Genomic DNA, 14,793 nt, shown 5'->3' on the forward strand with positions numbered 1-14,793 from the left:
ATCACAATTCAGATTTTTCAAGGAAGATGAATCAGTTGAAATAAAAGCTACATTGGCATGTACTGGTGGTTGCACTGCTGGCTAACCTGCTGAACATTTAAATCAAAAAGCTGAACGCTGTATGATGCAATGCTTTGTTTCAATGCATTTTGTTGGGCTTTGTGGTCAGCTCTCGGATGACCATTAAAGTAGAGTTGTACAACTGAAGGTGGAAGACAGTTGTGTGCAGCAGCAGCATGAAACCACAACATTTTATCTGGGCTTTTTAGTCTAGCGCAGGCTATATATTCATTAAAGACAAAAAGGTTATAATACTGTAAGGTATTCACTTGTCACTAAAGTAAAACTACTTAAACTACTTTACTTTTAACAGTAATGATGCTACTTTTATGAGTTTGATTTTAATTTTTGTAGTTACTGTTTTACACAACATTGACACATTTTGGAATGAAACTCTTATTTTAACAATAAATATGTCCTTCATGACAAAAATAAAGATCTTTTTTTTCCTTAAGGTAATTCTTCTGTGTGTGGTTTCTTCTTTCTGTCACAGTAGATGAGTGTGGTTTTGATGTGCAGGTGAGTGCCAAAATAGTCTCATAAATCACTTTGCTGAGATTTCATAACACACTTTCCTATACAAAGATGAGCTGTGCATTGATGGAACATGACCTGAGGCTTTAGCTGTTAGATTTGCACGCCTGCGTGGCATTAACACTCATAATGCTACACAGAAGTTTTTTGTTTGTTTGTTTTATGAAGAGTAGTCTCTTATCCAGACATTCATGATGTTCCCCTTTGACCAAATGAAGAGACTCAAACACAGTTCTCTCTTGAACTCTGTCCATCTAAAGCTGAGTTTTCAAATTATAAAATATTTTGAGGTGCAAGTTGAGCTGTTGTGTCTGGCATTTCTCTTTTTGTCTGATAAATAGCTTCAGCTAGCCAATCACAGCCCAGCCTGAAACACAACGCTGTATTATTGTATAATTACAAGGAAATTAAAGGAACGTCTGAATGCAGTGAAATTTTTTCTGGCGTGTTCCAGCAACCAGTGCCAGAAACAAGCCAAAGAGTTTCTTCGCTTTGACCTTTTGACCTCCAACTCTTGTTCTTTGTGGATTAAATCAACCCAGAACATAAGCAGTGTAAAGACAGATAAGCACTGATGCTCATATCCACAACTACAACCACTTATTGCATTTGTCTGGACTCTGGAAGGAAGCTAGAGCACCCAGAAGAAAATCCACAGGGACATATGGAGTTGAACATGCATACTGCACACAGAAAAGCCCCACCTGGCTGTTGGATTTGAACCCAGGACCTTCTTGCTCTGAGGTAATGGTGCTAAGCACCACACTGCTGTTGCTGCCCTATGCATATCATGCAATGTAAAAAATTTCATTTCATATATGTTTAAAAAAGCAATAATTTAAAAAATGATCCTGCATTAACCTGATACCCTTATGGCTGTTTATTCTCCTATCACAGTTAACTCCGTCCTGATACTCAACAATGTCTATTAGTATTGTTTCCACTTAATTTTGCGCAAATGCAAATTATAATAAGTTTGCTTGTAATTTCTAAGCAATTGACACTAATGTGTACTGAATCCAGTTCCTATTCCATATCCTCATGACTTTTTACCTCTGGCACTGGTGCTGGATGAGTTGTTTGAGATTCTGTCTTCTCAGTGTTCTGAGTGGCAATTAAGTGTTTTTAATATTCTCAGCATCAACTTAAACTGCATCATCTGAAATTTGCCACAGTTCACAATGTTTTTTGCACCTCAGCTTACATAAACAAAGTCATGCTAGTGCACAATGTGCAATCTCATTTGCACAAATGTTACTTAAATTTGCTAATATTTTCCACAGTGTTAGTAGCAGATTGTGTAAGCTTCTCTTCCAGGCTTCAGCAAAGTAACATCTTTGTTTGAAGCAGGTGCTCATTTGGTTATTTTGATCTCACTTCAGTGCCACACCCAGTGAACTCAAGGAGGCTAACCAGGTGTTTATTCATAGAATAGCTTTCTAAAAAAGAAAAAGAAAAAGCATTACAGTACTTCATAATAAATGAAAGCAAGAAGAAAAATGATGCCTACACAAGACTTGTTCTTTTGCAGAGACAATGAAGCAAAATGCAAACAACTGAAGTCTACAAAACCTTCACTGGTGCACTCTTTTATCTTAACATTATGCGCTAAGGAAACATTAGTGCTTCAGGTTTTTAAAAATAATTTTATTTGGTGTCTTGTATGACATTATACGTCTGCACTTTACTGTAATTGTATTAAACTGGAACCAACACAGTCCTGTATCCCTACATGGCGCCATGTTCAAACGTGTCCACTTGAACTCATTCCACTTGAATTTATTGAAGAAGTTTATACACCTGCTCATTGAAATGTTGAGGAAAACAATCAAATTGTCACTGGTGAGTTTGGTCAAAGCTATTTATTCACTTCCATACAGATTTGAGCATTTATGCATTACTTTTAGCCTTTTCAACAATTTAGACATATGCTTATACTATTTAACCTCTAAATGCATTTTAAACATTTCTGTAATATTTTCTTTTTTTTTTTTTCCTTTTTTTTTTTGTGTCCCGTTTGGATCTTTAGCCATCAGAATTGTTGTCTTAAGGCCAAGAAAGATGCCAAGCGGATTTATTTTACCAAGTGGATCATCATGGCCTTGCCATATTGGTCCATTTGATTGACCTTTATTATAATTATGAATTTATTTTATTTTCAGTTGCTACAAATGGGACAGACATGACTGGGGGATTCTGAAATATTTTCAGCTTACAGTATATATTTGTCATGGTTCCAGCGTTTTGAGTTTTGGCATGTTTTGAGTTTTCTGTGAGTTTGTTTTGTTTTGGATTTTGTTCTTGCATCCAGTCCTTTCAGCATAATGTTTCCTTGTGCTTCTTAGTTTCCCTTTCTTTCCAGTCTGTGTTTCTCATAAGATTATGTCATCTTTTGTTATCATCTTTTGTGTTCCCTTTCTCCTCAGTCAGTCATGTCTCTGCAGTTATCTCCTGCCGCTGTGTGAAGTTCACATGTGTTGGTCTCAGTGTTTGTTGCTTCCTGCTTTATTCTGATTGTCACTCATCTCCTGTAGGTTGTGTTAGTTAAGCTTCCCATTGTCTCCTTAGATTCAATTCAGCTGTGTTTCCTGGTGTTTCCTATCTCCGTAATTACCTGGTGTGTAAGTTGCCTGGCTTTCCCTTTGTCTTCTGCCAAACTGTGTGTTTCTTTCTCCTGTGTCTCAAAGTTAGGTTTCTCCCTTTGTTCATTCCTCGTGTTATGATTCTCAGCAATAAAGCCACACAGCAATATTTTCTCAGCTATTATGTTCAACTAATAATTTTTCAGTAATGGTTAGGTCTTGTAATAATTCATCAATAGCTTTTAGCCTTTAGTTTTAATCATTCATCACTTTACCTACTTCCACTGTGTGGAGATACTATTAGCTATTACTGTTATTAATACAATTGTTTAATTACGAGAAAATATTCATCCATTTTTCCCAATTACTCATCTACTTTAATCATTTTTGCCTCCCTTGTTTATAGATAACTTTCAATGAATTAAAAATGGTTTTAATTTTTATTAATTTGTATTATTTTCTTTCTTGCTCCTTAAGTTCATTCATGTTGCTATCACAAACAAATGCACACCAGTTTTGTTTGTAATAGTTTATTGGCGCTACAATCATCAATAAACAATTGAAATGAAGTTCCTGGAGATAGAGTAGATAGCAAAGTGTTTAAATTAAATAACAGAATAATTACAGGATAAAGATAGTAAATGAATAGCCCAGAGTTAATAAGAAATAAGGTGCTCCTCAAAATAAACAGCAAAGAGGAGTTACTCTTCCTTGAACTGAGATAAGCTTTCACACTGAGGAAGGCAAGAGCTGACATCTCTGTGCATGTTGCTCTAAAACTAAAAGCAAATGAGAGCTTTGAAAAATGTAAAAACAACTTCATCATTGTGCCAATCCGTTTCTTTTATTGACACGCCAGTGAGACGCACCTAAAATTTGTTTCTATTGCAGTCCCTCTGGCTGAAAACAGCAAGGTGCCAGCTGGCGTCTCTCCACGATGAGCTGACACAAGAATGTAAACAGACCAGAGTGGCCAGCACGACTTCAAAACCTGATGAAGCTGACACCTTGAAAAACTGGGTTCACTAACCAAAATATAAATGTGATCTTATGAAGCAGCTGATGACAGGCGTGACTTTAGATGTGCTGAAATAGCTGAACTACATATTTCTTTCTTCCCTCTATCCATTATAACCACTTGGATTTTTCCCCGTAGGCTAAGGTATGGCAAGTGTCCACACCTTGCCAGGTTCAATTAACTCCCACGTTTCACTGAACAAAAAACTTATTATACTCTGCTGTGATCCCTAAATATGAAATTCCATGCCGGCTACAAACACCCTTTCAGTCTGAGATCACGTCAGTCTCTCCTCCAGCCGAGCAGGTTCCAGGGTGGCTCTCCTGTCTGCTCACTGGTGACTCCCCAGCTGCGCTCTGCAGTATCCGAGGAAACACTGGAGGTTTCCCCGTACGCGCTTGTCCACTGAATTTTAGTCACGTCCAACAAAAAGGGCAGGAATAACTTCACTATACAGGACTCTGAGAGAAAGACCCCGTCCTCCCAGTTTGCATCCACGCCTCCCTCTCTGCTTCCTATATTATCTTTTTTTTTGTCTGTTTCAACGTGCTAATCTCTCCAAACGTGAGGACAGCATGACAGGAGGACCGAAGGACGGCGAGACAGAAGAGGTACAGTATAGCTCTCAGCTGTAGTTCTTTTAATTTGTGGTTGTTTGTTTGTAGCTGACATTTACTTTTCTTACAGAAGCTGATTATCCCCCCCCCCCCCCCCCCCCTCAAAAAAAGAGAGAAAAAAAAAAGAAAAGAATGCGTTCACGAGGGGGAAATGAGTGCGCTATGTTTCTGTCCTTATCTTGCGCTCTGGCACCCAGTCATGAGCACTTCTCCCACACAGGCTAAGAGAATGCGAAGGTCGATGCAGTTTACATTAGAATGTGGGTGTGAGGATTTTACCTGTTAGGTCCTCTTTCAGCACAGTAACCGATTATTTACGCACAAACGTTTAAACTGTACATTTCCATGCGTTATACAAGGGGGAAACAAATCCATTTTTTTTACCGTAAAATTCTGAATTTCAGTCACAAATCTCCCCTGTCCTTTAATGCCAACTGAAGTCGTGTGGTGTGCGTAATAACATAAGGTGCTTGACTCGTAGGATTGAGGAGGCTCATAGAAGCCAAAGGGGTCTTTACGCATTTTAAATGAAGTTTTTGCATACGTAATGTGAACATATTACAAATGACATTGCAAATATAACTGAATTCGTGATTTTCTTTACTTTCTAAATATATATTTTTCGTGTAGGAAGAGTATTAATTGGAGATTCGTTCATATTTAAAAAATAACGCCTTTGCACGTTTCTTAAAAGTGTTTCCATTGCCATGGGTAGACAACACGTTGAATCAACTGTATGTCATGTTAACATACTGGATTAGTGTCTGGGTGGTGAGGACCCCTTGCGGCTGGATGAAGGGGTGTGGTACTTTACTTTCTATTCACTTAAACCCATCCCTGTTTGTGGGGAAGCCTGGTAACTTGCAGCTCCAGTCGCTCTCTCTCTCAGCGCGCTACACACTATTCCTTCTCCTCTTCACCCTCTTCTCCTTCTGTCTCCCCCGGCTCTTTGCAGGAGTTTCTACATTCGCCGTTTATCCGAAAACAAGGGAACATATATAAACCCAACAACAAAGACATGGACAACGACAGTCTGAACGAGAAAACGATGGAGGATGTCCACACCAAAGAGATCGACCTGGTCAATCGGGATCCCAAACACATAAACGACGACGTTGTTAAGGTGAGTTAAACTTCAAAGACTGGTAACTTCTGAACTTTATGTTTTCGTCCATGGCAACCGAAACCACCTGTTCCCGAGTTTACACAGGGTTTACCTGTATCACAGGCGCTGCAAACTGAAATAATCTCTAATAAACGATGTCCATTTTATTTCTATGAGCTGTCAAACAAGTTATCTGCGCGTCGGACACGCATGCAGTTTTGCGCACCTTTGCTATGCGCCGTGTCAGTGTTACCACTCAGTGTCTTCCCCTATTAGGAAGAAGCTTTGCAAACGTATTAAAGATCATTGAGCTGCAGCGATACAATGGCATGCAGTCCCCTTGTGTGGAGTGGGCTTGAAACGTGAACGTCCCAACTTCGCTCCAACAGAGGAAACATAACCTATTTCCTGTTGTTGGAACACACATTTCCCACAGTCCTCGCTGCACACGCCTGTCTAATGGGAAAGTAAAATTCTGTCCATAACAGAGAAGTCTCGCCGGATAAATACTCAGTACTTATTTTTGTTAAAAGCACAGGGAGAGATGTTATAGCGGCAAAGGAGTGGTGCGCTGCAAGCCACCTGATTCATCTGTGTGGGAGAGAGGAGCAGCAGCCGTGTGCGCCCGGCTGTGCTCCTCTCCAGCTGGTGCATCTGGCTACATCAGAGTGGGGTCAAGCAGCTCCCTGCGTGTTCAGGAAGGGTCAGATCTTTGAAATGCCTGAACTCTGCCTTGTTAAAACAGGGAAACACCCAAGTGGGCGATTAGTATGAGGGGATCCCTCACCACTCCTTATCCTCCCTTCTTTCCTCCCATTCTGCCACTGCCCCCTCAGTTTCCTCCCCGCATGCCTATAGTTGCGTCAGAGGAGTGAGTCCATTTGTTTCTTTTTGTTGGCAAATACAAGGTTTTCAGTAGAAATGAGTGCCTGTCGCTGCTGATGTAACTAATCAGACCATAACTACTGAATATAACCTTTCTCTTTAAAGAATATATAAATGTGGTAAAGTTTCATCCCCTGCCAAATTGACTGATGAAAACATACTGACAGAGCATTTTGATTAAAACAACCATAATACACATATACAAGGAATCCATTAAAAATGTTGTGCTCATTTAATTTTCTGTTATTACATGACACTCGTTTCACATACAACCTGCCCAAAAAGTACATTTTGTCTTCTATTTCTCGTTAAATATTTGAAAACACTTCGTTTTTATGGAGTTTATCACTGTCTGAGAGGCATGTGTGTTACTGCCAGTTTGTGCATTTTTCCCATATGACGCACAAGTCTATATAAAATGTGCCATGAACACGATGAATTCACATGTTTGTATGAAAACACTTTTACAAAATATTTGTTGCTGGGTTTGGAAAGAAAAAGACTCTCATTCTCTAGTTTTCCTGTTTGCTGCTTCTATCCCAACTTCTTCCACCACTCTCTGGCTGCTCTCTCCCTGCTCTCTTCCATTGTGACAGTGAGTCAGACTCTCCTTCCAGTCTCAGAATAGAATGCAGCTTCACGATTGTCCCACCCCTCGCTAATCAAGCCAACAGACTGCTGCTGAAATGACCTGACAACACATGTGCATACACTGTAAAAATGAACATGCTATAGGCAGCGTTTAACGTAAGACGCCTGAAACCGTTCAGCTTTTAACTAGCAGTAGTAAACATCTATTGGTAGTAATAGATGTTTACTAATAATACAACGTAAACTGATAGTAATACTTAATACCTTGTCTTCTTGCGACATAGAGACAGTATCAGAATCCTTCTTTGTAATAAATTATACTTAAAAAAAAGACTTTCATATTGAGTTAATAAATCCCAACAGAGAAGCCTCTGGGTATATTTTATAACGAGAGGCCCTTAGGTACTCATCGCCTCCCTCTGGATTTTGAGAGTAAACACTGATAAGTTTGTACAGTGTGCTGTATACAGCAGCTCTGAGGTGCTTTGAGGTCAGTGAAACAGCTCAGCCAAGTGGAAGCGTGCATTCAGTATGCCCCGATGAAACACACAAGCAGGGAATCCCTTCCAGCGACGCTCGCTCTGCAATCCACCATGACCACACGCAACCCTCAAATGCTGGACTACCATATAAATCTGTAAAGCACGCATTCAAACACACTGCTTAGATAGCACACAGACGCAAACACACAAACACTGCATTCTTATAATCAAAGGTGCACTCCTGTTGCTGCTGCAGCTGGCCTCAATCACCTGGCCACATCAAACAAGTTCCATTACTGCCATGCGTTTGGAGTTTCTCCTGCAATGATTTTTTTTTTCCATTTGGAGGAGTTGTGGGATTTTATATGGGAGAGGAGGAGCTTAGGCCCAGCAACGAGAAGACTGAAAATGCCCCCAGTGGAGAAAGTTTTTTAGAGGGAGTTGTGAAAAGTTTGAGCTCTGGCAGCAGATCTGAAGTCTCTATGGTAAAACTGAAAGGAATGAAACACTCCCACTAGGACTGCAAAGTCTATTTTTGGTCCACTCTTAGTGGTATTTTTACTTATCTGCCTCATTCTGGGATTTTTAGTTGATTACAGATGCCTCTGGGTATGGGATCTTGTTGTATGTAAAGCTCACATGTCCTGCTTTGATAATGTCTGTGCTTTTTATTAGCCTGCGCACTCCGCTGTGGGCTGAGACATCAGGCGCTATTAAAACCTTTTTGAACTCAGTGTAGATTTGTTTCCGTGCAAATGGCATGCAAATTTAACAAAGCGTGTAGAGCTATGACAATAAATACATGCAAAAGATTCCGTTTTATTTTTACTCGTGTGGCGCCAAATAATAGCAATAATCATTCCAAGACACTTTTATATTGTGGTATAAGCTTGTGTTTTGATCCAAAACAAGTCGTGTGTAAATCATTGTGTTCTGCCACCTAAAATCAAACACACTGACCACTAAAACCCTGCAAATAGTTCTGTAGAGCACTACACTCTGACCTTCTTCTCCTGGAGCCCACTTTGTCTATTCAAGCATAGTCGACAGCCTTAAGACAGAGCTCCAGAAATAGAACATGACCTTATTTACTCAATAATACAGTTGCCTTGCTGACTGGTCACACACTGGTCTCGAGACGCTATTGTTTCATATCAAACTTCTCAATGAAGGTCCCCTTTTTTATTTAGCACAAAAGTGATATTTTCTTAATGTGACTTGCTTATTTGCTTATTGAACTAATGTTCTTCATTCAGGAACTGCTAATCCCTAATCCTTCTTTAAACATGTAAATAATTAGATTAAACTGCCTAACATAACTGGATAACAGATGTTTTCTATAAGGGATGCCCATATCACTTTTGGACAGTCGGAATTCAAACAGCATTCTTGCCAAAATCCCACTTAACACTCGAGTGGCTTACAAAGGAAGCCTCTCCTGAATTACAGCAAAGGTAGTAATGATAACTTTCCTCAGAATTGCAAATGAATAACAATACTTTAAAAAAAAAGAAGAAGAAGAAAAAACCCAGGAAAAACACCAAAGAGCACCGTTTTATGTCAGGAACTCCCCACCACCCTGCTGTGGTTGTTTGTGCCTCTCTGAAGAAGGCTCTCATTTAGTCTCAAAGTTCTGGAAACTGGCGCCGAGTTGGCCCACTTTAAAATTTGTAGCTGTGGAAAAATTAAATGGACGGCGGGCTGGTTTTGTGGCTGCAGTCAGTTTTATATTATAAGGCTGTAGTGAGCTTCGCCAGTTGGTGTTGTGAGAGACGCTTTGTGCTGCTTTCAGGATAAAAGAATTGGACTTACAAGCTGATGTTTCAAGGCAAGAAAAAAAGGCTGGATGTGAGGAGTCCTTTTGCTAGGACTGTAAAAAATATTACATTCACCCCAACATAAAGAATAACAGCATGGCATGAAGTCCTAAGACACTCACTGTTATGGACTTCAGTGACTGGTATGTGATTTGGAGCCGTGCATTATATTACAGATTTCTGATGTATGGATGCTGTTGCAAAATTAGAATCTTCAATCCAGTTTATTTTTTCCAGATTTTATATAAAAGTTGCACTCTGGTTGCTGTTATCACATTATTTGTAATACAAAATATTACATAATATTAAATCACTTGGAACATTCTTATTATATTGGCGAATCTTAACCGATTGCTGACAGTCTGCAAATTTACATTACATGTAACATAATAATGGCAAGAAAAGGGAAGATTAAAAGCAAAGTGAAAATATTAAAAAGATTTTTGAGGATAAATATTTTCAAGTTGACTGGTAGAAAATAGAAGGAAGGAGTTGCAGGAGAGCTATTTTTTAGATCTAAATTTCTATTTCATGCTACTTTAAACAGGAGACAAAGAAATGCATTATTTATTTAGCTTATACCAGTATAGCTCTCTAACTTTCTATATGTATTTTTTTAAATCTAAAAATTACCAGAAGGTTATATATTGTCAGCTCTGGATTAAGGGCAGTTACATATACTATTGCTATTATCAATAAATATCCCTATAGAGTAATAAATACACTGCAGAAAATCTGTATCACTTTTTAGTAAGATCTGAAAGTGGTCAAGGTCAGACAGTTTGTGTAAGCAGGAGTCACATCTTCCAGATGGTGCATCTCCTAGGAATGAAGCACTTCACTTTTCCATTTCATTGTTAGTGTAACACTAGATATTATCTGCTTGACTTATTGGTATTGCAGCTATTAGCCCTCAGTAGCCCAACTACTTTGACATGACACAGTCTCCAAGTAACTGTAAAATAAATATTGATTTGGGGCTCAGAGGCCTAGGAAGAGGCTGACCGGGAGAGGAAGGTAGGTTGAATAAGCACTGAGATGCCACTTTTCCCTCCATTCTTTAAACACCAGCAATCAGCCTGTGCACACTTGCATTGAGTTTCCTATTAAAAAGAAACCTAACAGGAGATGGAGGATGTAGCAGAAGCCCAACAGCCCAACAGTTCATCTACCAGTAACATTTCCTATTTTTTCTGTGTGTCCGGTCATTTCCAATGTAGGAGGCACGGGAGAAAAAAGCCCCTGGGCTGATTTTCAGAAATTGAAGCTGATACCAGAGATAGCATTTGTGCAGTCAGTGTATTGGGTGGGGCAGATGCTGGATTGCGTACCAGTCCCTGCTAGGAGAGGTATAAATCTTGTCAAGAATCCCACCCTCCAACTCTGCGAAGCTGACATATTAACAGGGAGTGAAGTTGATTTGTGTGGAAATAATGAGCTTGGATTTGACAGCGTTAAAGTTTCCATAGTGGTTTCATTTGCGCCATATCAGAACTCTTGTGAAACTCTGTTGGCAGGGGATGAAGGTATTTAACAAGTCAGAGTGTTGAGTTTCAGCTGAATGCAGTGCTGATATGTTTTTCTGTGTCTTAAAATTCCATTTTTCACACAGGGATAGTTCACCGAAAGCTTTGTATTCTCATACAAAGTTTTTACCAGCAATTTCTAACTCGTCTACTTTCATCTTCCTTAGGTTGAATTTGAAGATGTGATTGCAGAACCCGCAGGGACCTACAGCTTCGACGGTGTGTGGAAAGCCAGCTTCACAACCTTCACTGTCACCAAGTACTGGTGCTACCGCCTGCTGACGGCACTGGTGGGCATTCCCTTGGCGTTGATCTGGGGAATTTTCTTTGCCATCCTGTCCTTCCTGCACATCTGGGCCGTGGTGCCGTGTGTCAAGAGCTACCTGATCGAGATCCACTGCGTCAGCCGCGTCTTCTCTATCTGCGTGCACACCTTCTGCGACCCGTTCTTCGAGGCCATGGGCAAGTGCCTGAGCAGCATCCGAGTCAGGATGACCAAGGAGGTGTAGCATCCCAAATCAGGAGGAGGATTCAAAAGAGGGCCAGAAGAATGGGCGCAATGGAGATGGGAGGGGAGTCAGAACAACAACCAAAAAAACCGAAAGAAGACGAAGAAAATAAATGGAAAATGTGTTGAGACTTTTCCAGAGTGGGGTGGGGGCTGGGTGGTTGTTTAGAGGTAAAGGGGTGCTGTGACATGGCACCTAACCCCACCTTTTTCTAACAGCTGTTTTCTCCTGTTTTTTCTTTTTCTGTCTACGTTAGTATTTTTTTTAATTTTTCACTGTTAAGTTTGTCAAGCAGGCAGCCAAGCTCCATATGTTGTTATTAATTTTGCTCCATCATGTAAATTCCTTCCATTCTTACTCTTTGTAGAGAGCCTTTCAAACGGATCGATCCGTGCAAAGAGGGGACGTCAGCATCTGCTGTAACCTCTCACGCTCGTGTTTGTTTTTTGGAGCCGTAGGGCAGAGTAGGATAGTCGGGAGGGGGGGGGGGATGCTGGGGTTGCATACGTTCAAGCAGGGAGAACGAGTGAACGCTGCCAAATTCTGTCTGACTCAGCAAAAAAGAACAACCACACAGATCCAGCAGCACAGAAGCACCCCTCCCTATGCCCCACACGCCCACTAAAGTGACCTCCCACCCCTCCCCTCTTTGCCCTGCTTTCCAGCAGTCTGACACACTGAACCGGCCCCCGTTTCTGCATGTACCTGCACCGCCATGCCAGCAGCTCACCGTCCACCGCGCCCGTGACACAGCCTGACTGAAGCTATCTGCATCTTCGCTCACTCGCTCTCTACACCAGCTTTTTGCTTCGCCTCTGCCTCAAATGAATTTTCTCAAGTCTGACAGAGAATGTCTGAACCTTACAGAACCTGATTTGATTTTTTACTCTTTTGTTAGTTTTGTTTTGTAAGACAAATTTAGACTTTTTATTTTTCATTCAGGCTCCACGTTTTATCATCATAGCTCCATAGTGAATGAGGTTTTTTTCTCTACACTATGAAAATGAAGAACTTGAGGAGGCTTGATTACAGTGCCATTGTTTTGATATCCTGTATGTACTGTGTGGGTGTTTATTCATAAGACAAGACTTCCAAAATGATTCCAGTGCACTAATCTATAGAAAAGTATTGGTAGTGAACAGCACTAATGAAAGTCTCCATGTTCCTCCATTTCCTAATACAGCAGAGTGCAAGCAGTTAATTTTGCACACTGGAGATTAACGCTGTGCAGTGAGGAGCTCGTGTGGAGATGTTCACATATTGTGGTACTTAGGTTAATGCATTGGAATAAAGACAATGTTTGGTGAAATGTGCCCACTCCCCATTTCGGTTTGCTTTTTTTTGTTTTTTTTGTCTACAGTTTTGTTATGTGGCCTTGCTTCTTGACTGTGGACACAATGCTAAATAGCATTAAAACGACACCTCCCACCCCAGGATGGGTGAATTTGTGGATGGGTGAGAATGGGGTGGAGAGAGGGTTGTGTTTAACTGAGACACTAAGCTCGCTTTGACTATATCACCTTTAGTCTACCTGCTGTTTTTTCACAGGGATGATAATATCAAATCGAGATGTTTTTTTTAAAGCTCTGAAGGTGATATTTTTGTATAAGAAATGATTTTTTTTTCTTCCTTGCTTTTACTGTACCATATCACGCTGTGCACATTAAAATTTAATATAATCCGTTGTGCATTTGTTTATGTTTTATTACCTACAGTTTTACAAGCATGGATAAAGTGATCACTAGCATGTGCTTCCCCATGAAAGTCAGAACCTAACAGTGGGCTGCTTGTTCTTTTATACTTGTGATATTGAGTCATAGCAAATCTAATTGTGTAATGATTCACAGTAGATACTCGGTGACTGGTTTCATTGATGTGCAGTGCAGAAACCAGCCAGCTGGGATTACTTTTGTGGAAAAAAAATACATACAGTAAGAATGAAGCTGGAGTGAGAGCGGAACAGAAAAATCATTTCCAGCAGCAGTGCCCTGCAAACCCTCTCTAGTATTTATTTGTATCTCTGTCTCTGTAAATAAGGTCTAATGCCTCCAGTGTTGCCCATAAGCTGTTTTTCTCCAAGAGCCTGGCACACCATTTCCATGGTTACTTGGAAAACAAATAAAGTGTTGAGCAAAGCTCGTGAGACTTGAGTCCACTCTCTTAAATGTATTCAAGTTAATTTACAGTAAGCAAGCACATAATTATGCTGCCCGAGGCAGACCTGGATTCACACTTTAAACAGTATTGTTCAGCAGTTACATCTGAGGAATGAAGTCATGTTAACTTAACAGTGGTTCATTGTTTTAATATGTTTTAAGTTATTTTTAAACATGAAATTAATATTAAAAAAAGGAATCACTGATGAGCTGCTTAATGCTGCTAACAGCTCTATAATATTGCATCACAAAAGTATGTGGGCAAACAAACAAACATTACATGCCATGAATCTGCTGCTTTTAAAGCCTGTTTTCTACTTCCAGCACATCTTAGAACTCAGCTGCAGGGATTCAGCCACAACACTGGAGAAATAAGCCCCAGAGATGCTGGATGGAGTTAGGTCAGGGGTTTTCATCTTTCACTCTGTCAGGTTTTTCCACACCAAACTTGGAAGCCGTTTCTTTGTGGGCCTTTTTTTTGGGCACAGGGCCACTGTCCTATTGACAGACCTAAGACCTAACAGACCTAAGACCTAAGCTAAATCATGTTCCAAGCTGGATGTACATTAATGTCTTGAATAACACTGACAGAAAAAGTATTAGGTTATCATATTAGAGTTATGGAGAAAGCTAGATCCCCTTCATGAACCCCAGTAGAGTCGTGCCTTGTCCTTCACTTGTTAGGTAAACATGCAAATCATTACATTATTTAGCCACACAGGGATTGTTAAAAAGCTACAAACCAAAAAAAAAGAAAAACCCCAAAAAACATCCATTCGCTACCGCTTATCCTTTTCAGGGTCGCGGGGGGCGCTGGAGCCAATCCCAGCTGTCATAGGGTGAGAGGCGGGGTACACCCTGGACAGGTCGCCAGTCTGTCGCAGGGCCAACACACAGGGACAGACAACCAT

General features: G+C 40.3%; 1 protein-coding gene across 1 annotated transcript; it reads left to right on the plus strand.

Annotated features, from left to right (window-relative positions):
* The first annotated feature begins 4,537 nt into the window (after window positions 1-4,537).
* On the plus strand, window positions 4,538-13,850 carry cav1 (caveolin 1). The gene is made up of 3 exons (XM_085357765.1): window positions 4,538-4,805; window positions 5,767-5,934; window positions 11,385-13,850. The coding sequence occupies exons 1-3, from the start codon at window positions 4,770-4,772 to the stop codon at window positions 11,724-11,726; spliced, it is 546 nt and encodes a 181-aa protein (XP_085213891.1). The 5' UTR covers window positions 4,538-4,769; the 3' UTR covers window positions 11,727-13,850.
* The last annotated feature ends 943 nt before the right edge of the window (window positions 13,851-14,793 follow it).

This window comes from Diplotaxodon limnothrissa, linkage group LG7, assembly GCF_057381915.1.
Source record: "Diplotaxodon limnothrissa isolate DT_005_m linkage group LG7, D_limnothrissa_male_GT1.1, whole genome shotgun sequence".
In the NCBI taxonomy this organism is placed as follows: domain Eukaryota; kingdom Metazoa; phylum Chordata; class Actinopteri; order Cichliformes; family Cichlidae; genus Diplotaxodon; species Diplotaxodon limnothrissa.

Coding starts and splice junctions, on each gene's coding strand:
- cav1 (XM_085357765.1), top strand. CDS start 4,770: ATGACAGGAGGACCGAAGGACGGCGAGACAGAAGAG. Junction 4,806..5,766: donor AGGACGGCGAGACAGAAGAG/GTACAGTATAGC, acceptor GGCTCTTTGCAG/GAGTTTCTACATTCGCCGTT. Junction 5,935..11,384: donor TAAACGACGACGTTGTTAAG/GTGAGTTAAACT, acceptor CATCTTCCTTAG/GTTGAATTTGAAGATGTGAT.